This window comes from Heterocephalus glaber, unplaced genomic scaffold (genome assembly GCF_053883595.1).
Source record: "Heterocephalus glaber isolate CG9 unplaced genomic scaffold, H.glaber_assembly_v1.0 deba00000818, whole genome shotgun sequence".
Lineage (NCBI taxonomy): Eukaryota > Metazoa > Chordata > Mammalia > Rodentia > Bathyergidae > Heterocephalus > Heterocephalus glaber.
The window spans coordinates 6,590,597-6,616,600 of record NW_028258164.1 but is presented as its reverse complement, the minus strand read 5'-3'; the positions used below and the strand labels follow the sequence as shown (position 1 = coordinate 6,616,600).

The 26,004-nt window shown below is 41.4% G+C and overlaps 1 protein-coding gene across 1 annotated transcript in view; it reads left to right on the top strand.

The window, feature by feature from the left end:
- Positions 1-26,004, top strand: part of Cd109 (CD109 molecule) — a 150,033-nt gene that overhangs the window by 15,843 nt on the left and 108,186 nt on the right. Inside the window, exons 3-4 of the mRNA XM_021243725.2 lie at positions 14,644-14,672; positions 21,214-21,444. Coding sequence (XP_021099384.2) covers positions 14,644-14,672; positions 21,214-21,444 — 260 coding nt within the window. The remainder of the gene's footprint in view (positions 1-14,643; positions 14,673-21,213; positions 21,445-26,004) is intronic.

Sequence of the window (26,004 nt, the reverse complement as noted above, 5' to 3'; positions counted from 1 at the left end):
AAGCAGGTGAAGATTTTTTCCCACATTGTGGGTTGTCTCTTCAAACTGATGATGGTTTCTCTTGCTGTGCAGAAGCTTTTTAATAAGAAGAGATCCCATTTGTTGATTGTTTGTGCTAGTTCACGGGCAACTGAGGTTTTGTTCATAAAATCTTTTCCTACACCAGTGTCTTCAAGAGTTCTACCTAACCTCTGTTCCAGCCAGTTCAGCATTTGTGTTTTAATATTTAGATCTTTAATCCATTTCGATTTTATTTTAGTACATGGTGAGAGATATAGGTCTAGTTTTAATCTTTGGCAAGTTGAAACCCAATTTTTCCAGCACCATTTATTAAAGAGACTATCTTTCCTCCAGTGAGGGTGTTTGGCTCCTTTATTGAAAATGAGATGGCTGAGTGTGTCTGGAGTTGTCTCTGCATCTTCTAATCTGTTCCACTGGTCCTCAGGTCTGTTTCTTTGTCAGTACCATGCTGTTTTTATCATAGTAGCTTTGTAGTATAGTTGCAGGTTGAGGATTGTGATACCCCCTGCCATGTCTCTGTTACCTAAAATTGATTTTGCTATTCTGGGTCTCTTCTTGTTCCAAATGAATTTTTGGATTGTTTTCTCAGGGTCCGTGAAGTATGCTGCTGGGATCTTAATTGGAATTGCATTGAATCTATATAGCAGTTTTGGAAGTATGGCCATTTTCTCTATATTAATCCTTCTTACCCAGGAGCAAGGGATGTCTTTCCATTTTCTGATATCATCTTCAATTTCTCTTTTCAGAGTGCCATAGTTTTCAGAGAAGAGGTCTTGGATTTCTTTTGTTAGGTTGATTCCTAGGTATTTCAGTTTTTTGGATGCTATTGTGAAAGGAATTATTTGCCTTATTTCTCTCTCAGTGAGTCTGTTATTCATGTAGAGGAAAGCTATTGATTTTTGTGTGTTGACCTTGTAATCAGCTACTTGACTGAATTTGATTATTAAGTCTAGAAGCCTTTTGGTGGAGTTCTTGGGGTCTTCTATATAGAGTATCATGTCATCTGCAATTAATGACAATTTGACTTCTTCATTTCCTATCTTTATTCCTTTTATTTCTTTCTCTTGTCTAATTGCCGTGGCTAATATTTCCAAAACTATATTGAACAAGAGTGGTGATAGTGAACATCCTTGTCTTGTTCCTGATTTGAGTGTGGAGGATTTCAGGTTTGGACCATTTAGTATGATACTGGCTGTTGGTTTTTCATAGATGGCTTTTATCAGTTTGAGGTAGAGACCATCTATTCCAATTTTTTGTAGGGTTTTTATCATAAATGTATGTTGGATTTTATCAAATGCTTTTTCAGCAGAACTTTATTAACAGAGGGTGAAATTCAGAGATTGTATAATTTTGACTTGTCACAAAGTAGTATTCCTTTTCTGACTGTGACCTCAGCACTCTGGGAGGGTGAGGCCGGAAGATTGAAAGTTTGAGTCCTGGGAAATTTAGCAATTTTGTAAAACTCTGTCTCAAAAAATTAAACAAAAAGGGCTGGGGATGCAGCTCACTGTGAAGGTCCTGGGTGCAATCCCCAGAACTGCCACAAACAAACGACCCAAATCATTATTTTAATCTCCTCCAACTATTTAAAAGTGCAAAATCATTCTTAGTTCATGAACTTAAAAAAACAAGCCCAAACCAGGTTTGCCTTACTGACTGTAGCTGGCCAACCTTCCCATAATAAATGCCCAATGCATCAAATCAGCCAAAAACCTTCCCCGACTCTTGGTTTTCATTTGTTTTTTTGTTTGTTTGTTTGTTTTTGGTACCAGGGATTGAACTCTGGTCGTCAGGCACCAGAACCACTGAGCTATATCCCCGGCTTGGTTTTCATTTGTATTTAACCTAACATTTAGTTTACACTGTACTGTTTTATTTACTTTACTTTTAGTGGGTTTTTGATCTGACTTTGCTGAATAGTCTAAGTAGAATAAAATGTTATGTCAAACTCATTTATTGAGATATTTGTAAGCAAGGAGAGACAGGAGGGAACCAAAAGGAGTCTATAAGAGACAAAACTATATAAGGGACAATTTTGTTTTGTTTTGCTTGAAATACTTGTACTTTCTGCAAAGATTTTATTCACAGAATAGTTGTTTGGCCTGAAAATGCCATTAAACTTGTAAGATTTGTGGTGGAAACCCTCCTTTTTATCTTGTCCATCTGTGTATCAAAGAATATGCAGCACAGTATTTAAAAAATTGGTAAAGAGGTCAAAATTTACAGTGAAAAATAGTGATAGTAAACTTATGACTGCACAGGACTGAATGACAGAAGGCTGCAAAGATAATTAAGCAGCCAACAGTGTCAGGCAGATGTATTTATAGAGTAGAAAATCCACTTTTTCTTCATAGAGAGTATTTCTGGAGCTAGTTGGATTTCCAATTACACACTACTCTTTCTCCTCAGCGATTCTCCAGAGCTATTTGTTGAGAACAGATGTCAGAAGAGGCAGCAATATGGTATTATGGAGTGTGTTTGAAAAGTTAAGGAAAGGTTAGTTTTTGTGTATGCTTATTACACAATTTAAAAATAGCTCTGACTCTATTTGTAAATCAAATGACCAGTTCTCAGACTGCCAAGTGTGAAGCCTTCAAACAAGGTTCCTTTAGAGTCACTCAGAGGATGTAGGGAAGAGGAGAACATATGGGAGGGTTTCTTTGGTTATGCACCAAGATGGTGAGAGTTTTACAGACTTACCTAGAATGACACAAGGAAGAACTTTACATAACAGTGTGTCTTTAGTGATTTAAAAGAGTGCCAGGCCACTTTTCAAGAAGTGGCGAGAACTTCCCCCCATCCTTCTCTGAAAAGAGACTCACCAAAAGGGAAAGATGTTCACAACAGTTTGCAAATACTATCTATTTAGTTCTCAACCTAGCAACGGCAGAGAAAGAGATTATTATTCCCCACTTACACTGTCTCCACCCTCTGCCCCGGCTTTATAGTTCAGTGGTGCTAATTATTGCTAAGATGGTAGGATTTTCAAGTAAGTCCTATGCTAGGACTTAATAAATGCCTGGGAAATTCCAAGCTGTATTTGTAAATGTAGAGGGGAGACAAGAAGTTTTAAAAAAGTTAAATATTTAGTTGTCCTTTTAATAAGGATATGAGAGACCAAAGAGTAGGCCTTCAATTGGGTCTGTCCACGCGTCCTCTGAGTCACTCCCTGGATCCAGCAGGACTTAGGGGAGGGTGGGACATCTCTGCCCACTTTGGGTGGAGCTTCTCTTTCTGACTCTATCTTTCCTGGTTCTATGAGCATTTGTGGTTGTGTTGTACTGGGAGCCACGCACGCAGCTGACTGACTCTTCCAACTTCTCTCTAATGAGAAAACCTTTCAAAAGTCTGGTGTGACTAAAAGTGATGTTTAAAAAAAGCTCTAGCATGAAATTACTATAGACAGGTAAGTTAGGTAGAAATATTACAGGCAGTCAGACAGGGCTAGGAGTACGGAAGATGGGAATGAATTACAACTGTGGGTGGAGGCGCATTGTTGAAGGCCAGGCCTCAAGACAAAGATGAAAAGACCACCTACTTCTCCAGAGATAAACAATAATGTTGGATATTCTAAATAAGCATCAATCACCTTCATGGCGACCAAGACCTCCTGACCCATCCCTCATGGGAAAGATCCTTATTCTCTCCATACACACTTGCTACATGGCTTGCTTCACCATTGGACCTTTATCACCTAAGTGACTATACTTGTAATCTTATTGGTTGACCATAGTTTTGTCGCATTTTATGCTCACTGTGTAATTTTGAACCCATCTCATGATTTTGCTCTGTAAAACTTGTTTGAGAAGTGGGCTTGTGGGCAACCCACTTTCCACATCCCCTGCTGTCTGTCTTAGACAGAAGCTATCTTTCCCTCAATAAATATATCATACTCTTAACTTCTGTTGTTCCTAGAATTCATTCTTCAGTTTTGGAGACCATGAACTTGGTGTATCAGACATCCAACAGGTTGGGAGTTATAATATTTCCCTTATATCATTTGGAGGTCCTAGGTCGGGGATTTAGCTCAGTAGTTCTGCAGCCTGCCTCGCAAGCACAAGGTCCCGAGTTCAATCCCCGGTACCAAAAACAAAAACCAAGAAAAAAAAATCATTTGGAGGTCCTTATATCATCCTTATTTTCAAAATGAGATTTCCTGCACTTCAAATCTGGTGAGCTTGTTCTGAATTGCCAAAATGCTTGCCCTCAAATTATCCAACCTACAAGGTTTATTTGGAAGGTAGACTCCCAGCTGTTTTCTACTTTCTCCTGGCTTGATGTCACTTGGATAAAAATAAATCCCTACTCCCCACCCCTTGTTGGTCTTTGTAATTTTGCCAGTGGTGGGAGGTAGACTGTGTTAGGGCTGGGTGGGAAGGAAGCACATTGCTAACTCATCACTGAGCGAACAGAGAGGTCAGCCCCTTGGGATTTATCCTAAGGTGACGAAAACTAAATATCTCTCAGGGGCAGAGGGCACTGGCTTGTTGGGGAACAGCTCACTGGTTTAATTTTTTCTACTTTATTCCAATGTGGGGTCCTGTGGAGGATGCTGTGTTTACACCCACTCTCCCTGTGGCAGAAGGAAGTCCTCTTGCTTCTTTCTGGGAAATGGCCCCAGGGCATCCAGAACCTATAGGTCCTGGTGGCCCATTGACATTAACTTGGATCAAGATGACTGAATATAAACATGGGTGGTTGAGGAAATGGGGATAGCGACATTCACCAACAGGCTGTCCAGGCGGTGGAACTTGGATGATGATCTAAGTGACAGAGTTAAGCTGCTTGTGGTAGGGGGGTCAGTGGTACTGGCTTGTGGTACTGGCTTGGCCAGTCAGAGTGCTGGCCTTGACATGCTGTGTGGCCCTGGGCAAGTTGCTTCATGCCGCTGTGGCTCAGGATTCTCATTTGTGACATGAGAACAATAACAGTGGGATTGTTGTGAGGATTAAGCCAGTTAATTAATGTATGTTATGCTTTTAGACATATCTATAAATAATATTATCATTATTTTATTCACACAATGAGATGATTTTATTCTGTCAGGTCTGTTGGTTGGTGACAGGTCCTCCAAACCAGACCCCTGCCCAAGCAGACCCACTACCCACATCCATGGGAGCACAGAGATAACAAGAAGCCAGCAGCCACCCTGCTGCTCTCACCACCGCCCTGTTTATCAGTCAGCCCCAGGCCCTTCACCTAGGGGACTCTAAAATTTTCCACCCTCTTTAGCAGTGCCCTCCTCCCCTACCTAAAATGCCCTGTATTAACCATGGGCACCCTCCTTTCAGTGCCAACGGCCTTCTCGGCCTTGGCCCATCTGCACCCAGATGGCAATAAACTCATCGAATGTTGCTTAGACGTTGCCTGTCTCAGTGGTCTCAATCATGCCTTGGTCTGACCTTACATTTGGTTTTTTGCTTCTAGGCAAAAATGTATTCTACCCTTTAGCTCAGGACTGTCCCAGGGAAGTATAACAAACTCATAAATACTTGAAAAATTTCTAGTAGCTACATTAAAAAAGGTAAAAAGAACAGGTGAAATTAATTTTTTGCAGTACTGAGGATTGAACCCATTATTATAACGTTCAGGTTGTCTGGACATAATCTTTTTAATTGAGAAAACATTCTCTCTGTATATCCTGAGGAATCTGGTAAGGTATATCGTCCCTATAGTGAATTCTGCCATATGGACAATTTTACTTTTTCTTGCTACACTGAAATGCTTAATGTTTCAGGCCAAGTTTTTCATTGGAAGGATCTGTCTTTTCGTTTGCAGAGCACCATGCCTGTCTTCAACCAAGACAAATTTTTTCCTTTGGTGCTGGGGGTGGATTCAGGGCCTCCTGCATGCTAGGCAAGCACTTTACCACTGAGCTAAAACTCCAGTCTCACAGATGTTTTTACAAGACAGTTTGTCAAATAATGTTGTGTGTAATGGTGATCCTTTTGAAAGTTTTGCCAAGTTTCATTGCTGCAATGTCATAGGAGTTTTGAATTCCATTTCAATTCACTATGGAATGTAGGTCTATTCCATTACCTAAAAGCTTAATGAGCAGAGGTTTTGCCCCACAAATTGAGATGCTTCCAAAGTGTGAATGGGTATACATCCAAATGCTGTGAACTCAGTATGCCAAAGAGACATCCGCACCCCCATGCTCATTGCAGTGCTGTTCACAGCAGCAAAGACATGGAAACAACCTAAGTGTCCATCAGTGGATGAGAAGATAAAGAAAGGGGTGTGTACTCAAAGTGGTATACTATTCAGGTTTAAAAAGGAAATCTTGTCATTTATGATAACATCAATGAATCTAAGGCTGTTACAGTAACAGAAGTAAACCAGGCATAGAGAGATGAATACTACCTACTCTCACAAGTGGAATCTAAAAGAGGTGAATTGATGTCAACATAGTAAGAGTCGAATTTAGTGGTTGGGACTGGGAAAATTTGGGGAGATGTCAGTCAAAGGACACAAAATTTTAGTTCGAAGGAATAAATTCCAGAGATCTATTATCATGGTTGAGATAGTGACATTTTACATATTTCACAATTGCTAGGAGAGTAGATCTTATGTGTTCTCACCACAAATGAATGAAAAATAAGAGGCAATATGTATGCTAACTGGTTTGAGTCATACATGTATATTATTTGGCTTGAGTTATGCATATTTCAAAATTTGCTGTATACATAAACATATTCATTTTCTACCTCTCAACTAAAAAAAAGAAAAGATCTCAAAGTTAAATCATATGCAAATTAGACCATTACATAATACTGTTTTGTTAACCAAACAAAGACCCGGGACAAATGTTAACTCAGGAGGCTGGGATGATATGACTTCTGGACAGTAGTGGTGAGGACTCACCTGTCCTATAGACCCTGCTGCTGGGCTGGCACACACTTCCTGTCCTCACCTGGCCGGCTCGTCCTGTCCCGCAGTGCCTGAGCTGGCATCTTTTTTCCTTGGTGCTGTTCCACCATCCTTCCTGTGCCTCCTGTCCTCTTTCTCTTTATCGATTCAACTGTTCTTTCATCCTCACTTTTCCAAAACACTTTTTATCCAGTGTTCTGTTGTGTAAGACTCCTGCTCTTTGTTTTGTGGTGACAGATGTAGGTAAGCTGATCAGTGCTGGGCAGTAAGTGATGGTGACACATGGTGTATCTGCTCCTGAAGACACATCTGCATTTCCTTAAGGTCCACGGAGGCAGTGGTCTTCATGGTGGGTGTGCACACATCTGGGAGAGTACAAGACCACTTCTGAGGCTGAAGACAGGATACATACCAATTTTTACTTTTATTATTTTATTGAGCAAAACTAAGAAGTTATGGTCTCTAGTATTTAATATTTCAGATGGGAAAGTACCTGTATGTAACCTTACAGACGGAGTTGGATGTCGGTAACATGTGCTGGATGTTTTTGTTGGCGAGCACTTTGGTGACCAGGATTTGGCAAGCTGCCCTCCTCAGTGGTGGCTCTCTGCGCTCTGGGCACCATGGCAGCTGACATATCTCAACTGTTTCCTCTGTGCAGGCACTGCTCTGTGCACTCCACAGGTGCCACAACCTCCTCAGAGCCACCCTGTAAGACGGGAATGGTTATTAACATCCTCATTTAAAATTTTATTAGTACCTGTTTGTAGTGTGCAATGATTCCATTCATTGTGGGGAGTTGGTACAAGTACATAACACATCCCAATTCTTTTTTCATCCCTTCCTGCCTCCCTCCCTCTCTTGGTCCCCTTTCCTTTTGCAAAAGATCTATCTCCTTGTTTCCTATTATCAACCTTTTTTTTTTGGTACCGGGGATCAAACTCGGGTCCTTGCGCTTGCGCAGCAGGTGGCGAAACCATTGAGCTAAATCCCTGGCCCGATCTACCTTTTATTTTGCTTTTCAATTTATTTATATTTTGGGCTTCTCGTATATGCTTGTGTACCTGCTTTATTTCATTTAACATTATAGTCTCAAGATACATCCATCATCCTATAAATGACTCAAGTTTATCCTTTATGGCAGTGTAGGAGTCCATCGCATATAAATACCACATTTTCTTTATCCATTTATCTGTTGATGGACACATAGGGTACTTCCAAAATTTAGCTATTGTGAGTTGTGCTGCTATAAACATGGGTATGCATGCATCTCTGTAATATGACATCTTTAACTCTTTCAGGAAGATACCTAGGAGGGGAATACCTGAGTTGAATGGAATTTCTTGTTTTAGTTTTTTGAAGAATCTCTATACTGATTTTCATAGTGGCTGTACTAATTTACATACCCACCAATAATGAAGAAGGGTGCCCCCCCTGCAGCCTTGCCAGCATTTGTTGTTATTTGATTTCTTAATGATAGCTATTATTCCTGGAATAAGATTGAATCTCAGTGTTGTTTTAATTTGCATTTCTCTAGTGGCCAGAGAAGTTTAACATTTTTTCATGTCTTTATTGGCCATTTGTACTTCTTCTGAGAAAGTGTCTTCATTTCAGCTGCTCATTTTTTGATTGGGTCTTTTATTTGGGGAGAAGGTCTAATTTTTTGAGTTCTTTATATATTCTAGATATTAGTCCACTGCCCAGAGTATAGCTGGCAATACTTTTTTCCCATTCTGTAGACTATCTCTTCACTCTGTTGGTTCTTTCCTTATTAATTTGATATGATCCCATCCTTGAATCTTTTTTAATTTTGGTACTGGGGATTGAACTCGGGACCTTGCTCTTGCAAGGCAGGCAACAGCACCAGTGAGCTAAATCCCTGGCCCCCATTGTTGATTCTTGATGCCATTTCTTGTGCAATTGGAATTCTGTTCAGAAAGTCCTTGCCTGTGCCTATTTTTGTTTTCCAGTAGATTGTTTCTGGTGTTTTTTGTTTTTTTTGGTAACAGGGATCAAACTCGGGACCTTGTGCTTTCGAGGCAGGCGCTGGAACCACTGAGCTAAATCCCTGGCCCCTGATTGTTTCTGTTTGAACATTTAGATCTTTGATTCATTTTGATTTTATGTAGTTTAGTATATGGTGAGAGATATGGGTCTAGATTCAATCTTTTGAATGTGGATAGCCAGTTTATCCAGAACTGTTTTCTCTAGTGTATGTTTTTTGGCCCCTTTGTCAAAGATCACATAATTGAATGTGCTTAGGGTTGTTTCTGCATCCTGTATTCTGTTTCATTATTCCACATTTTTAAAAATCATTGTAGCTTTGTAATATGACTTTGAATCCAAGATTGTGGTACCTTTCATTTTGTTCTTGTTACTCAGGATTGCTTTTGCTATTCTGGTCTATTCTCTTTCTATGTGGATTTTAGTATTTTGTCTGGTTTTGTGAAGAATTCTGTTGGTATTTTGATTGGGATTGCATTAAATCTATATATCAGTTTTGGAAGTATGCTATTTTGACAATATTGGTTCTGGCTATTCGGAAACAGAATATTTTTCTATTTTCTGATGTCCTCTTTGATCTTCTTTTTCATACTACTGTAGTTTTTGTTGTACAGGTCTTTCACTTTGTTGGTTAGATTAATTTCTACTTATCTAATTTTTCTTGATGCTATTGTGAATGGTATTGTTTTCTTTCTTAGTGCATCCATTGGTGTACAGGAATGTTATTAGTTTTTGTGTGTTGATTTTGTATCATGCTACATTGCTGAATTTGGTTATTAATTCTAGTAATCTTTTGGTGGAATATTTTGGATCTTCTATGTAGGGGATCATGCCATCTGCAAATGATAATTTGACTTCTTCCTTTCCTATATGTATTTCTTTTATTTCTTTCTCTTGCCTGATTGTTCTTACTAATGTGTTGAGTACTGTGTTGAACAGGAGCGGTGCTAGTAGATATCCTTGTCTTGTTCTTGATTTTAGAGGGAAAACTTTCAGCTTTTTTCCATTTAATATGATGTTGACAGTAGGTTTGCCATAAATTACTTTTATCAGGTTGTGGTAATGTCCTCCTATTTTCTTCAGAGTTTTTCTTTTTTTGAAATTATGAATGGATGTCTGATTATGTTAAGGGATTTTTCTGTATCTATTGAAATGATTGTGTCATTTTTGTCCTTGCTTCTATTTATGTAATATATTATATTTATTGATTTATGTGTGTTGAACCATTCTTGCATCCCTGAGATGAAGCCCACTTGGTTATGATGTATGATCTTTTTGATAATTTGTTGCATTCTGTTTGCCAGTTCTTTGTTGAGGATTTTTGTCTCTGTGTTCATTAAGGAGTTTACACCGTAATTTTCTTATTTAGTTGGGTTATTGTCTGCTATTGGAATGAGGGTAATGCTCGCTTCCAGTAATGACTTTGATAAAAGTCCTTCCCTTTCAGTTTTATTAAGGAGTTTGAAGAGTATTGGCATTAGATCTTCCCTGAAGTTCTTGTAAAAATCAGTGGTGAATTCATAAGGTTTTTCTTAGCTAGTAAGTTTTTAAAAAATTACTATTTCAATTTAATTCCCTGTCATTGGTTTATTCAGAATTTTAGTATCTTCTTGGTTCAGTTTTGGTAACTCATGTATTATGAATCTATCAATTTCTTCTGGATTCTCCAATTTATTGGGATACAGGTTTTCAAAGTAGTTACTAATAATCTTCTGGATTTCATGGTGTCTGTTTTGATTTTGCTTTTTTCTATTCTAATAACATTGATTTTGGTCTTTATTTTTTTGGTAAGATTGGCTAAAGATTTGTCTATTTTGTTTATTCTTTTGAAGAACTAGTTCTTTAATTCATTGATTTTTTTTTCCCCCCATACCGGAGGTGGAACTCAGGACCTTACACTTGCAAGGAAGGTGCAGTGCCACTGAGCTAAATCCCTGACCCTAATTTATTGGTTCTTTATGATTTCATCGGTCTCATTTCATTAATTTCTGTTCTGATTTTTAAAATTTCCTTTTTTTTTTTTTTTGTTTTTGAGACAGCAGTCCTCCTGCCTGAGCCTCTTGAGTGCTGGGATTATAGGCATGCACCACCATGCCCATCCAAAATTTCCTTTCTTGTACTAGTTTTGACTTTGGATTGTTCCTGTTTTTCTAGGACTTTGAAGTGCATCATTAAGTTATCTATTTGGGCGTGCTCTGCTTTTCCGATGTGAGCATTCACTGCTATGAACTTCCCTTTTAGGACTGCTTTCGTTTCCCATAAGTTCTTGTATGTTGTACTGGCATTATCATTTGAATCTAGCAACTATAATTTCTACCTTGGTTTCTTCTGTGACCCATTGATTACTCGAGTGTCTTGTTTAATTTCCACTTGTTTGCATACTTTTTGTGGTTACTCTTGGCATTGATTTATAGTTTCATAAAATTGGTAACATGTTGAAGGGTAGGCACATTCATGAAGAACCAATGTAGTCTGACTTCAGAGGCAACTTGCTTAGCTTCTGTTCTGTACTTTGCCATGTTCTGGGGGCCTTTCTGTTCCTACATGACAGAAGCATGTGGCTTTCAGGAGTGGAGGGACCATGTCTGTTTTGTTTATTGTAGTAGTTGTTGTTGTTATTTTTGTAGTACTAGGGATCAAACCTGGGGGTGTTCTACCACTGAGCTATATCTCTAGCCCCTTTTTGTTTTTTATTTTGGACAGGGTCTCACTAAGTCACTAAGTTGCCCAGGTGGGACTCCAATTTACCATCTTCCTGCCTCAGCCTCCAGAGTGCTGGGATTATAGGCATGTGCTACAACATCTGCCTTGTTACTTTTAAAATTTTTACCTGAAAACCACTTTTTCCCTTGAGATGAATGGGTATGAGAAATTGGCATGAATAAAATTAATAGTCCTATATTTAGAAACTGTACATGAAAAAAGTGTGTACCATTCTAGTACTCATGAGTCACTTAGGAGTCCCAGCTCACTCCTGACATGACTAATATTGTCCTTTTCTTCCTTTATCACAAGGGTATGAGAACATCAAAAGTAAACCTCATTGGAGATGTAGTTTAGTGATAGTGTGTATGCTTAGCATGTGCAATACTCTGGGTTCAATCCCCAGTTCTGAAAGAAACCAAACACACACACACACACACACACACACACACACACACACACACATGAAAACCATCCTTGTGGTGATTAGAGTGGAGTGTTAAATTTGAATGACTTTGGGATCAACTTGGGAACTGGGGCAACACACTTCTAGGTGTGTCTAGGTGGGTCATGGAGGCATGGCCTTGGAGTTCTTTTCTGGCCCCCCACCCCTTCCTCTCTGGTGCTCTTCTCTGCTAAGTTTCCTGGCTACCATGAACTAAACAGCTCTGCTCCATTATGCCTTTTTTCCATGAAGTTGCTTCCTTGGAGCCAGCTGACCATGGACTAAATCCTCTGCAATCATGAGCCAAATTAACTCTCCTTCTTTAAGGTGTGGGTGTCAGGTATTGTGTCTCAGCAAGGCTGACTAATACAGAAAACTAGTAGCAGAGAAGTGGGGCCATTGCTGTATCTTTCCTGACAATGTGGTTCACAAGTCTTTGGAACTGGCTTGGAAAAATTTGGAGATATGGACTAGAGAAACCCTAGCATGCTGTAAGCTGAGCCTGATGGGCAATTGTGGTCAGAGCTCAGAAGACCAGAATGCTGGCAGGAATTTTGGCAGTAAAGACCAGGCTTAGGAGGTTTTAGTTGGGAACAAGGGCAACATTGGTAGTTGGACTAGAGGCCACGTGTGTAACACTTTGTTAAAAAGTTGTCTGCATTTTTTCCTGTGTCCCAAGACTTTGCAGGAGACTGAGATTAAGGGTAGTGGACTAATTGATCTGGCAGGGGACATTTCAATGCAACCCAACCTTCAGACTGTGGCATGGGTATTGCTGACTGCTTTTAGTCAGGGTTGTAGTGAGAATCAGGCAAAAAACAGAGCAGAAAAATTTGAAAAACTTAACTTTTGGCCTAGAAGAAACCATGTGTAAACCTGGGGACAAAGGAAGTGTGGGTGCTGAAGAGATGAGCACCAGTAAAGAAACAGTAAGTACTTTGTACAGGAACAAGGAGAAATAGTTGAGTGCATCTCAGGAATCAGTAAGACCTCACCCACAGCAGGCTCAAAGGTTTAAAAGTGAAAACCTTTCATTGAAGAGTGCTCCTGCGATCTCTCCTTGAGAAAGATCTAGAGAAATGGCTTCCTGGATTCCTTTTACAATGCTCAACCATCCAAGCACTCAGAGGCTGCTGCAGCCATGGTCTAAGGGCACCTGGCTGGCTATGCATTCCATTGACAGCAGACTTCAGCGTGATGTGCGATTCTGACTTTACCAGCATGCACAGTGCAATAGTTATGGGGTGAGGGAGGCTCCCACCCAGATTTCAGAGGAAGGCCTGGGAGGCCAGGCAGTGTGTCCCTGAGAGGGCAGTTTGTGAAGCCGTGAGAGTGAAGCCAAAGTGCACTGGAGACCCCAGGAAGTCCGAGATGCCAGGAAGGTAGAAGGTCTGCTGAGGAAAGCTGCAGGCCATGAGTAGAGTCCACCCGAGAGAGTGCCCATGTGGGCTGCAACCAGGGAAGCAGTGGAGGTGGGGCCACCCAAGCCCTTGGGAACTCACATTGTACTCCCATGTGTTCTGGATACTGCATATGGAGCTATAGGACTGAATGTTTGTGCTGCTGGGCTTTTGGCCTTTGGACCATTCTTCTCTATCTCCCTATTCCTCCCTTTTGGAATGTGAATGCTTACCCTGTGTCGTTGTACCTTGGGATTACGTAGTTTGCTTTTCATTTTTACAGAGGTTCACGGCTAAGAGTTTGTCTTGAGCCTCAGACTAAACTTTGAGTCAGACTTTTGAAAAATGCTGGAACTGTTGAGGCTTTTAGGGGAGATTGTCGTATTTCTAGCCATGCTCCGTGTAGTTTTATTAGGTTAGGTAGAATTATGAACTTGCTATTGTCATTATTTGGAGATTAAGCATGGTTTAAGGAGCTCTGTTTGTTGATGAGAGGTACGATGTGGCAGTTAGGTGGCGTGTCAGCTTGATTAGCTCTCGGGTCCACCTGGAGGGATTGGTGGAGCACATTTCTGGGTGTGTCTGGGTGAGTCCTGGAGAAGTGGCCTTGTCTGGTCCCTCTCCCCTTTCTTCTGGCACTGTTCCCTGCTCTTTTTCTAGACACCATGAACTAAGCAGCTCTGTTCTGGCATGCCCTTCTTCCATGTTGTTCCTGACTTGAAGCCAGCTGATTGTGGAGTGACTCCCCTGAGCTATGAGCCAAATTAAACCTCTCCTCCTTTAAGCTGTGGGTGCCAGGTATTGTATCTGAGTAAAAGGAAAGCTGACTAATACAACACCCCCAAACCCCAAAACCTCAGGCTCCCTCTGTATATTCTATAAAGTGTCCCTCAAATGTGTATAGCCTTAAAAAAGCAGTAAGAGAAGCAGCAATGACAACAAAAATGATAATGGTAGAGAGAAGAGCTTCTTTTGGGGTCATTCACTGATATCTTTTTAATCTTGATCCTTAATTCTTTGGCACAAGGATATGTAATAATATCTAGGATACTCTGGGCATTAATAAAATTGTTTTGGTTTGATAAAATTTTATGATTGAAACTACATTTAAAAGAGTATTGGGAGAGTTTTGTAACATTTGTGTTGCAGCATCATATTCAAATTATGAAAAATCTGTTTTCTTCCCTGTTTTCCTTTTAGGTTCTTTCAAGACACTTACTCTTCCATCAGTAAGTATCCATTTAAAAATTTTGGTTTCAGAAATGAGTTGCATCAGTGAATTGAATTAATATTTTGCTGACTTTTATATCAATTTATATTTCTTTTTTTAAAGATTAAATTTATTTCAAAAGTACTTATAAATGAGTGAGACATAACTAAAGCATTTACAGTGAATTTTTTCAAATAAATCATTTTAATACCTACCTCTTTATAGGATAACAATAGCATTACTATGGTAGTATTGTTTTGTTTTTATTAAAATTAGTTATTTTCAAGATTGATTATTACTAACAAATAATGAGTTTTAGTGCAAGTAGAGTATCCTTTATCCAAAATACTTGGTGGTGCTCACCTTCTAATCCCAGTACTTGGCAAGCTGAGGCAGGAGGATTGCTTTGAGATTGAGGCCAGCCTGATCTACTATGGAGTTCAAGGGCATTCTGAACCACACAAGACCCTGTCTCAAAAAACCAAACCAAACAAACAACAAAAAAGTGGGACCAGGGCCGGGGAGCCTGCTGCACAAGCACAAGGACCCAAATTCGATCCCGGTACCAAAAAAAAAAAAAATTGAGACCAGAAGTATTTTGGAATATGTACATATGCAGAATGTGTTATTTTTTGGATGGACCTCAGTCTAAGCATGAAATTCATTTATGTTTCATAAATACCTTATGTACATAACCCGAAGGCAAAAATATAATATTTTTCATGATGTTGTACATGAATTATAGTTGTATGGTGTACAATTTTCCACTTGAGTAATCATATTGGTGCTCAAAGTTTAGGATTTTAAAGCATTTTAGGTTTTTGAATTAGAGATGTTACGCAGGGTGTGGTCCCAGCACTCGGGAGGCTAAGGTACGAGGATTTCTGCAAGTTTGAGGCCAGCCTGAGCTACACAGTGAGCTATATAGCTACATAGTGCAAGTTCAAGGCCAGCCTCCAATGTGAGACCCTGTCTTTAAGAAAAGAAAAGAAAAGAAAAAGAAAGAATTAGAGATATTAAGGCTGTACTATACCAAAGCAAGGTAGAAACAGGATTTTTTTTTTTGTACTGGGAATTGAATCCAGAGCCTTCACAGTGAGCTTACATTCTTGGTGTGACTTTTAAATTTTTTATTTTGAGACAGGTTCTGGCTAAATTGCTAAATTCCCCAGGCTGGGCTTCAACTTGCAGTCCTCATGCCTCAACCTCCCAGAACGCTGGGATTATGAAAGTGTGTCACCAAACCCAGCTCAAAACATGATACTTTCAAAAATTATTTTTTATTTTCTATGCACTCATTTATGGTAAAAAATATTTGATACTAAATGTTCCTATAGGCAAATAATTTGTACTGCAGATGGTTTTTCTTTTCCTGACATCTACATTATACAACTCTAATCACTAAATTCTTCCTCATCACTGAAGTATGTGCTCTTCTTTATCCTTGGGCGCCGTGAATCCTCTGATGCTGAGGGCCCCCTGCACTGGGTTCCATTGGTTCTGTTCTTCAGTCTTGGCCTGCTGGGAGGCGATGGCTTGGCTGAGACTGTCGAGAGCGGGGTCTTCCCCTTCGTCTTCACTTTCTGCTACGTCCTCAATTTCTTCTGGTTCGGCAATTTTCTTTTTCTTTCTTTTTTGGAGGCTCATGTTCTCTGAGCATGTTTTCGGACAGGCATAACTCAAGTGTCCACTTTCCCCACATTCATAACACTTCCATTTATCAAAGTAGTTTTGCCTTCGGATGAATTCAGCTGCTCTCCCATTGTCAAGAGCAGTGCCTGCCTTTATCACTCTAACAAACAACTGTTTGTTGTTTACGCTCTGGTGCAGTTTTGTGCAGAGTCTTTATCCAAAAATAATATAAATGCAACCCCTTTACTCTTCCTCGTATCTTTGTCTTTCATTATAGTAACCTTTACAACTTTGCCATACTTGGAAAATATCGGGTATAAGTCGTTATTTGTCAGGGAGAAGGGCACGTTGGACACATACGCTGTGCTCTTACTTGGAGCCAAGCCACCACTCATTTCTTCAGGGACGGCGGCCCTGGCACAGCGGGGCTTCAACCCCGACTTTTCTTCGCCCCTCGCAGTGGCCTGGGCATCCCGCGCCCTGGCAGGGTTGGCACAGAGCCCTGGGGTTGCAGCAGCGGAGGGCCCCTGTGTGGCTCTCTTTGGTCGGGCTATATCAATTTACATTTCTGGTAAGTTTGGCTTGAGTTAGTTCAGCTTTCAGATTATTTAAGGGAGATTAGTTGATAGGTTCTTCAAACACCTAGCAGGGACTTTCCTCTTATAAAATAGAGAACTTCACTGAGTGTAGTCCTACTTCTGCCTTAATGAGTGTTACAGTCTTGGATGTGTAATTAACACTCCATTCCTTAGTTTCCATGCTGACCCATATTGGAGTCTGAGGCAAAAGGAAAGGCCAGTAACATCGTTCTTGTCTTTGTTTAGTTTTCACTTTTTTTGGGGTCATAATATAATTTTGATATTGTAAAAATACTGTATTAAAATAATGTATTCTTGATTATGATTATTATTATTATTTGGTACCGGGGATCAAACTCGTGACCTTGTGCTTGCGAGGCGAGGCAGGTGGCAGAAGCACTGAGCTAAATCTCCGGCCTCTTGATGATGATGATGATGATGATGATTTGGTACTGGGGATCAAACTTGTGACCTTGTTCTCGTGAGGCAGGCAGCAGAACCACTGAGCTAAATCCCCAGCCCCCTATTCTTGATTATTGGGTTGTTTGATGGCACTTAAATGTGGTCCCTAAGACAAGTTCCCTTCCTCCCAGCGCTGACCTTGGGAAAGGGGGTGAAGATTCCATCTCCATCTCACAGGGACATCCTGGAGGGAAATGAGATGTGAAAGATCTATGAAGGGTTGTATAGAGATGGAAAAGTGTTCTTATTTTGTTGAGAATGTCATCAAACATGATTAACAAATGTTTGTGAACTAATCCTACTTCCCATGGCTTTGATTTGGAAGTTTGTACTTTTATTGCTGTGCTTTGTTTTGGAACATATGTCAGAGTAGATATAGGGCCCAACCACGGGTGCGGTTTGATGTGCTTTTCTGAGAACGGAGGGCTGATGGCTTTGGCCCTATATATGAATTTATGCAGGGTCACCATTACCTCATGGGCCACAGCACTTCCTGTCTCTCATAAGTTCCTTGGTCAGTACATGCAGAAGTCATATTCATTTTGGGGAGCCCTTAAATAGTACTCTGTGAGACTGTTGTGCCCCAAATGATGCTTATAAAAATTATTTAATATGCCATATTTATTAAGTTTTTAATATATTATGCTGTATTTTTCTTACCAAGAAATATACTGCTCCTAATAACAGAAAGTGGAGGGAAATAAAAAGGTACAAGGAAGGAGGAACAGGAAAAACTCCTTAATTTTTGCGACAGTAAAGCATCATATTGCAGTAATAGAACCTGGAACAGTGGATTCCAGCCCTAATGCCTGTATGCAAGCTCTGTTGGGAAGGTATTCTAGTAATAAAATTAAAACAACCCTGTGTAATATAATTGCCTTACAGCAGGATGAAGGTGGAGTTTAAATTCAGGAATCAGACTTAAAGCCCAGTACTTGGTTTCCTTAAAAGAATTTCACAGGCCAGAGTACAGGAAGTCTTCAAGGAGAAAGCAGGCTAAGGGAGGGGGTACAAACCACACCTGTAGACATTTGGCTATGATAGTTATTTTCAGCCTTTTTTTTTTTTTTTTGGTGGTACTGGGGATTGAACCCAAGACCTTCATACTCAGCTACATCCTCAGGCTTTTAAAATTTTTTTATTTTGAGGCAGAGGTCTCTTTAAGTCGATAAATTGCCCAGGGTGGGCTTGAACTTGTGATCCTCCTGTCATAGCCTCCCAGAGTGCAGAGATTATAGGTGTGCACCACTACTACATCTGGCAGAAGCTATTCTTTTTTAAAATTTATTTTTATTAGTGTATGTTTGCAGTACATAATGATTACATTCATCATGGGGAGCTGGTACATGTATATAACACACCTGAATTCTTTTTCATCCCCCTTTGCTCTCCACCTTCCCACCTCCATCCCCTGGTCCCCTTCCCATTTGCAAAAAATATGTCTCCTTGTTTCTTATTGTCTTATCTTTTATTTTGCTCATTAATTTACTTATAATTTTCTTATACTCTTATATGAGAAACCATGTGATATTTAAGCTTGTGTGTCTGATTTATTTCACTTAACATTATGGTCTCAAGGTGCATCTATTTCCCCACAAATATCTCAAATTTATCTTTCTTTATAATAGAGTAGTTCTCCATAGTGTATAGATATCACATCTTCTTTATCCATTCATCTGTTAATGGACATATAGGCCAGGAAGCTATTCTCTTTATGATAACCTCATTGTAGGCTTTAGAAGCAGTCACCAAATCTGGGGAATTATGCTTCACTTTCTGAAGTGAGGAAAGTCAGAGATATTTTAAAATCACCTCATGTAGGTTCTTACTAGATTGGTATAGACATCTTGAGTTTGAATAAACTTGAGGTATTTCTAGATAATGGATGCCCCTCAAGACTATACTCTTAAGTGAAATAAATTGGACACACACTTTTTTTGGCACTGGGGATCAAACTTGGGTCCTTGCGCTTACGCAGCAGGCTGTGAGACCACTGAGCTAAATCCCTGGCCCTCTTTTTTTTTTGGTACCAGGGATTGAATTCAGGTCCTTGCTCTTGCAAAGCAGGCATTAGAACCACTGAGCTAAATCCCCGGCTGGACATACATGTTGAAATATCACATTGTTTCTCTGGTGTGAGAAACTGAAAGTGTAAATAAGGACCAAAATATATAATAGATATTGTGAAATAGGAAGTATTTGTTCAAATGGAAAGGGAACCTGGGAAGGGGCCAGGGGGAAAGGAAGGAAGAGAAAAGAAAAAAAGAGAATAGAAGGAAAAAATGGAAACAAAGGTTTTGTAAATAAGGATGAGAAGAGAGGTCAAAGGGAGGGGAAGGCAATGGGAAAAAAGGAAGAACGAAGATATACCATGTACAGGTACTAATTCCCTACGATGAATGTGATCTTTAAGTATATCTAAAGTGTACCAATAAAATTAATTAAGAAAGTAGACTAGATACATGAAATGAAAAAAAAAAAAGATAGGTTTGAGTCTGGCCTAGAAACCTGGAGTAACTTTCATAGCTTCTCTGAGCCCCAGTTTCCTTGTTCATGAACTGGTTTTCGCAGAGCACCCATCTGAATGGCTCAGATCTAAGAATGGCTTCAAGGGGGTGGGGATGTAGCTCAGTGGTGCCACACCTGCCTGGCAAGCTCGAGATCCAGAGTTCGATCGCCAGTACCAAGAAAAAAAAATGGCTTCTCTCTGTTAATGCCAGAGGACAGGATTTCTGTTATTAATAATTGTAGTGAAAGTAGCAGCACCTCCATCCTTACCACACTGTGACACCCTATGAGCAAGATGCAGGAAGAGGAGACATCTCTGAGAGGAGCCTGGGCGAGTACAGGAAAAGAGCGAATGTGCGCATGTGCGCAGGGGTGGGCCTGGCCTGGCCTGAGATCCTGCAGGCTGGGATCTGTGTGTGCTAGAGACCTCTGTAGTAGGTTCTAGTCTCCTGATCATTATGCAATGGAAGACTGAAGAAAAACTCAAGACAGTATTAAAGAAAAAGTGGGAGCTGGGCTGGTCAGCGCTGGGTCCCCAGCAAAAGACCCTGATCAGTCTCATCCACTGATTTTTATTGTTCATCAGCTGGGGTAAAGGTGAGCTATGTGCAAGGATAAAACTAGGTGTAAAGATGCACAGTTTGTGCGGTTTCTATGGAAACTAATGCAGGCAAGGTTTTAAAGAGAAGAGACAAAGCATTTTCAAATTAGAAACAAGATAGACAAAATGTATGGTTGTAATGAGAACATTGTCCTTCTAGTTATGAAAGTGTTAATTGTAGGAATGGAATTTGGGTGCGAATTATGTCCATCTCAGCTACCCATGTTATCTCGAATTAGCCCCATAGGTAAATAGGCCATTACTCGGGTCTTGGCGGTGGCCGTCAGCAGGGAGGTTATATTGACCTGAACTCTATTGCAGTGCTCATGAGATGCTTCTGTGAGTCAAGTAGCTTCAGTCAGACTCACTTCTTTTTTTGAGGGGGGGTGGGTACCTGGGATCGAACTCAGGACCTTGCGCTGTTGAGGCAGGCAGACTCACTTCTTAATGTAAGGCAATTGAGAGAGTTAACTCTTTACAGCCTGCGCTGCATACAGCATACTTTGGGCATAATGAATATTGTAGCTTCTGTCATGCGTGAGGAGCAGGAGAGAGCATGGGGCATGCGCCCCTGGTTCAGGAACCTCATGCTGTAATTAGGGAACAAACTGCGGGATGTATGGGAGGGAAAACAAATTGTTTTACTCTGGTGCCCAGGAAGGCAAAATTTGCAACATATAATTACTCTTGATAATACTATCTATTTATATTTTTGATTGTACCTGGTAACTGAAACATTTTTGAGGTTAAACAGTGAGATCTTGGTTTTTTCTCCCCAGCTACCTCTGAACAGCGCAGATGAGAGGTATGAGCTGCGTGTCACTGGTCGTGTGGAGGATGAGATTTTGTTCTACAACAGCACCCGCTTGTCATTCGAGAGTAAGAGGATGTCAGTCTTCATTCAGACAGACAAGGCTCTCTACAAGCCAGAGCAGGAAGTGAAGTTTCGGATTGTTACGCTCCTCTCAGATTTTAGGCCCTTTAAGGCCTCTTTAGACATCCTCATTAAGGTGAGTGGTAGATAGAAATGAAGTCAGTTCAAGCCATCTTTCCAGAGCTCTCCTAGAAGTTCCGCTCCTGTCATTGACACTCTCCTGTCTTAGATGCTCACCTAGGATAGGCTGCTCTCTCCTCGGGAGCCCTCAGTCTAGGAAGGGAGGCGAGAGAGCCCCATGAAGAGCGAAGGCTCCATCACAGCCTTTCAGCTTCAGTCCCGGCCTCCGGTGCTTGTTCATTTGCCAAACATTTACTGAGCTCCTGTCTTCACGACCCTGATACAGGGCGGGGAACACAGCAGAGATTGATCCCCTGCTTGCACTGACTTTAGTTTTCAGTGGGTAGCAAGGAGACAGAGAGCAAAGAAGAGTGCACTTGTGTGTGGGTGTGTGTGTGTGCTTATGTGCAGGGTGGGGGTGTTTGTGTTTGTTATTTTTTACAGTCGTGAGGGAAGATCTATTTGAACAGAGATTTAAAGGAAATAAAAGAATTAACCAATCCAAAGGGAGGGAACGACGCATGTCAAGGCCCGGAGGTGGGTACCTGATGGTTCAGGGACACGCTGGTGTGTACCCAGCCCAGGCAGCACTAGGATATGAACCAGAAGGAAGTGGTGCCTGGGGTCTGGGCTTGTAGAGGATCTGTCTGGCCATTATATGGATTTTAGGTTTCTCATGCAGTGAAATTAGAATTTATTGAATTCGGAGGGGAGGCCTGATGTGATCTGATTTAACAGCTTAAAAGGATCCCTAACAGCTTGATGCTGTAGCTGTGTGGCTTGAGCAAATCATTTACTCTGTCTGAGCCTCAGCTTCCTCATCTATCCCATGTGTAATAGTAAAGTGAACTGTTTAGAATGGCTCCTGGCTTACTTCTCATTGGCTGCCAGTATTATAATAGGAGCCGCTTCTGACAGTCTGCTGCCTGGACACCCCTGGGGCCTGGGGGCAGCATGGTCAGCAGATCGAGTGCTTCCCTGTAAGAGTCTAGGTGGAGGCACGGAGGCCCAGCTGCGCCTGGTTTTCTCCATTGAACCCTGGGGAGAAGACTGCATGTCTGATTACCACATGAAGAGAGTGGCCGCTCATACAGCCTGCCTGAACAGTCCTGGTCCTGGGACCTCCTCAGTCCTGGGACTTTGGTTACTCTAAACGTTGTAATAAATACCGCACTGTGGAAGGTAAACTCAGAATTTTAAGTTCGTTATTCTCCTATTCTTAATTTCTTTGTTGTTATAAGACAACAACAAAACCCAGGAAAACAAACACATGTACATACAACTTGAAGCCAAGATAAGCTTGTAGCAAATATCACATTGGTTGGCATGATGCTACATGGGTATTTCTTGAATTGAACTAGTATTATTTTAGTGTTTGCAGCTCGGTGCATTTCTGCTTTGTTCTGGGATGGAATATTCCTAAAGCAGGCTGACGTAGTGGATAGCATTTGTAAATTCATATGACTATCTGAGCAGGGTTAAAGTGACTCCATGCATACCGTCCTTCATCATTCATACACATACACCGAGAACTTACTTTTTGTGTAAAATAATGAGTTATTGGTAAATGTCTGTTGGGGTGTGTGTATGTGTGTGTAATACTGGGGATTAAACACAGGGTCTTTGCATTGAGCTACATCCTTAGTCCTTTTTAAGTTTTTTGAGACAGGGTCTTGCTAAGTCTCTAAGTTGTCTGGGCCAGGCTCCAACTGACTCTCCTTCTGCCTCAGCCTCCCGAAGTACTGGCTTTACAGACTTGCACCACCAGGCCTGGCGGTGTGTGTGTGTGTTTGTCAGTAGGGACTGAACCTAAGGCCTTGTGTGTGCCGGGTAAGTGCTGTACCACTGAGCCTCTCTGACTCTTTTCAGTCAGTCCTTCCTCATACCTTAAATAAATGGTAGTCAAAGCTAAATTGCCTGTTTTAGGCCTTAAACCGGGGCTAATGTTACAGATTCTGGGGAACCCATTTATGTATTCCTGATATCTGTCTCTCCGCTCTGATATCAGCCTTGGAAACCTTTGATTTGGAGATTATTTGGACTCTTCTGTCCATGGTTGGGCTTAGCCCACGGTCTCGGACTTTCCTGGAAGGGCACAGAGAGCTAAATCTTTCTCTGTTGGCTTGGACAGGACATCCTCTCCCAGGAGAGGGGAGTTTGGGCTCAGATCCAGGTTTGGGAACAGAGAATGTGGGGTGGTGTGCCCATCTCTATACCTGGTGTGGACTCAGGGCTCTGCCTCCCACCTTGGAAGGAGCCAGGTTGGACCTCTGATGTGAAGGTCGGTACCACTGACTCCTTCCCATGAAAACAGTCCTCTGGGCCAGGGTTGAGTAGCTGTGATATTTTCCGCATTTTTCTTTTCTTCTTTTTTTTTTTTTTTTTAGTGTAGAATAATTGGTTTCTTGGAAAAACTTCTGAGAAGAAGGTGGGACTTGGTAGCAGGAGTGGTCGGCTGCCCGACACAGCGCCACCTGCAGGTCAATGTGGGGAAGTGTACCTTTGAGCCAGCCTGTCAACTTTTTGGAACTCAATTTGCTTGGCCAAGAATGGACAGTACAGTGTATCAGGGATCTTTCAGTGTGGGTTTTTTTTTTTTTTAAATGGAGGTCATTAGGTATTTTCATTTTGCCTGGTTCCATAACTACTCAGGAAAGGGCTTCAAGAGGTTTTTCACAATAGAAAAACCATGCCCCACTCCAGCCTTAATTCTGGCCTCCCAGCCCTGGAGTCACATGCCCTGCCAACACTGGGATGGCAGAGGCACGGCTGGCTCCTGCCCCAACCTTTCTCTTTTGAGAAGCTGTTGTATCTGGAGTCGGGGATGACCTTGTGTGGGTGCAGATACTGGCTTGAAGGGTCTGTCCTTGTGACTGTGCCCTGACTGACTGTCCCGGAGCAGTCATGGCAAACTCAGAGCAGTGCTGGCCAGGTGAGGGGCCATCTTGTTTGGGTGACCTGACTTCTCTCATTCTACTTGCCAGGTGGACGTGTGCCTCGTGCTAAACCCAGCACCCCAGGTCCTGCAGATGCCCTCCAGCTAGGGAGCTCACTGCTGGGCTGAGCCACCCAGAGGTGACTGTTCAGTGTCTCCTGGCTGTGATGGGTGCGTTGGTCACACTGTGAGTGGCTGTCCTGTGTGTCTGGCAGGAGATAACCACTTGCAAATGCTGTGCTCCACTGTGTTGCACCGTGCCTGGCTGTTCAAACCCAGTGTGCTCTATAAAGACTTTCAGAGTTTCTCTATTATCTTGTGTCCCCTTTATTGGTGACAGTCAGGCCCAGGTTCAAGCCAGCTTAGGAAAACAAGGGATTATTTCATTCTCCCCGGTCCAGATCACCCAGGTGCAAAGTCATCAAAAGTCAGACTCCTTTTGTTTATTTGTTTTTTGGTACAGGGGATCGAACTTGGGTCCTTGTGCTTGCGAGGCAGGTGGCAGAACCACTGAGCTACATCCCCAGCCCCAGACTCCTTTTGATACTCGGTGGGAAATGTCCCCTCTCTGCAATAATCATGGGCCACGTGTTGGCATTCCTTTCTTCTACTTTATTTTGAACCAAGAGTTATTTTTAAGTCTTTGTTGATATGACAAAGGAAAAATAGCATCCATTTTCATTCCTTTAATCACTGTGCAGGAGTAGTTATTAGCTGTTTATTTTTCCCTGAGCCTTTTTCCTCCACAGCTGTCCCCGGAATGATGGAGCAGCAGGCAGAGGAAGGGTTTGCCCAGGACACAGTGACCTGCTTGTTCTTGATTTGCCTTTGGTCCTAGTTTCAACAATTAAGTTTCTGGCTTACTCCTCCTCCTTACTTCTTTCTCAGCATTGTCCTTTCTCCACTGTGGGTGAGAGCTTTCTTCTGGCTTCTAACAACTGGGCCAACTCATTACTTCTAGTCAAACAATAGAGAAAAAGGGAAATATTTCATTCCTGATCTCAGAATTCACAGTCTAGGTGGGAATAAAAAATGTTTTTGTAAAATAAAATAGGTAAAATAAGCTGATTTTACAGCTTGTATCACTAAGATATACTTCAGTGATGTAAACTCCAGGCGTGGGGACTCCAAGCAGTTACTTCTCCTGTTGAAGGCATGGATGGAGGATGAAAAGCTAAACTTATTTCACCAGTGGGGTGGGGTATTCTGTGCCGAAACTGCAGAGGTCTAGATGTGTGGACTTTGGGGTGAGCTGTCAGTGAATTGGTGTATTTAGAAGAGGAGCCTAGAAAAGCAGATGGGGTCTAATTACAGAGCAAAAGAGTTAGACTTCATTCTGTGGACAAACAAAAACCAGAATCGCCTAATAGTCTGTTGGAATGATCAGAACCAATGCTTACTCATTCCTCGTTAAAGGTCAGGAGGTAGGCCAAGCATTGCAGCCACTGCACTTCATTCTTAGATCTGTGTTTCAGATGGATCATACTGTTGGCAGTGGAGGGTCCAAGTCTGGAGGAAGAGATTAGAGATTGTAGAACAGGATGTGGTGGCCGGATGTGTGTGTGTGTGTGTGTGTGTGTGTGTGTGTGTGTGTGAGAGAGAGAGAGAGAGAGAGAGAGAGAGAGAGAGAGGAGATCAGAG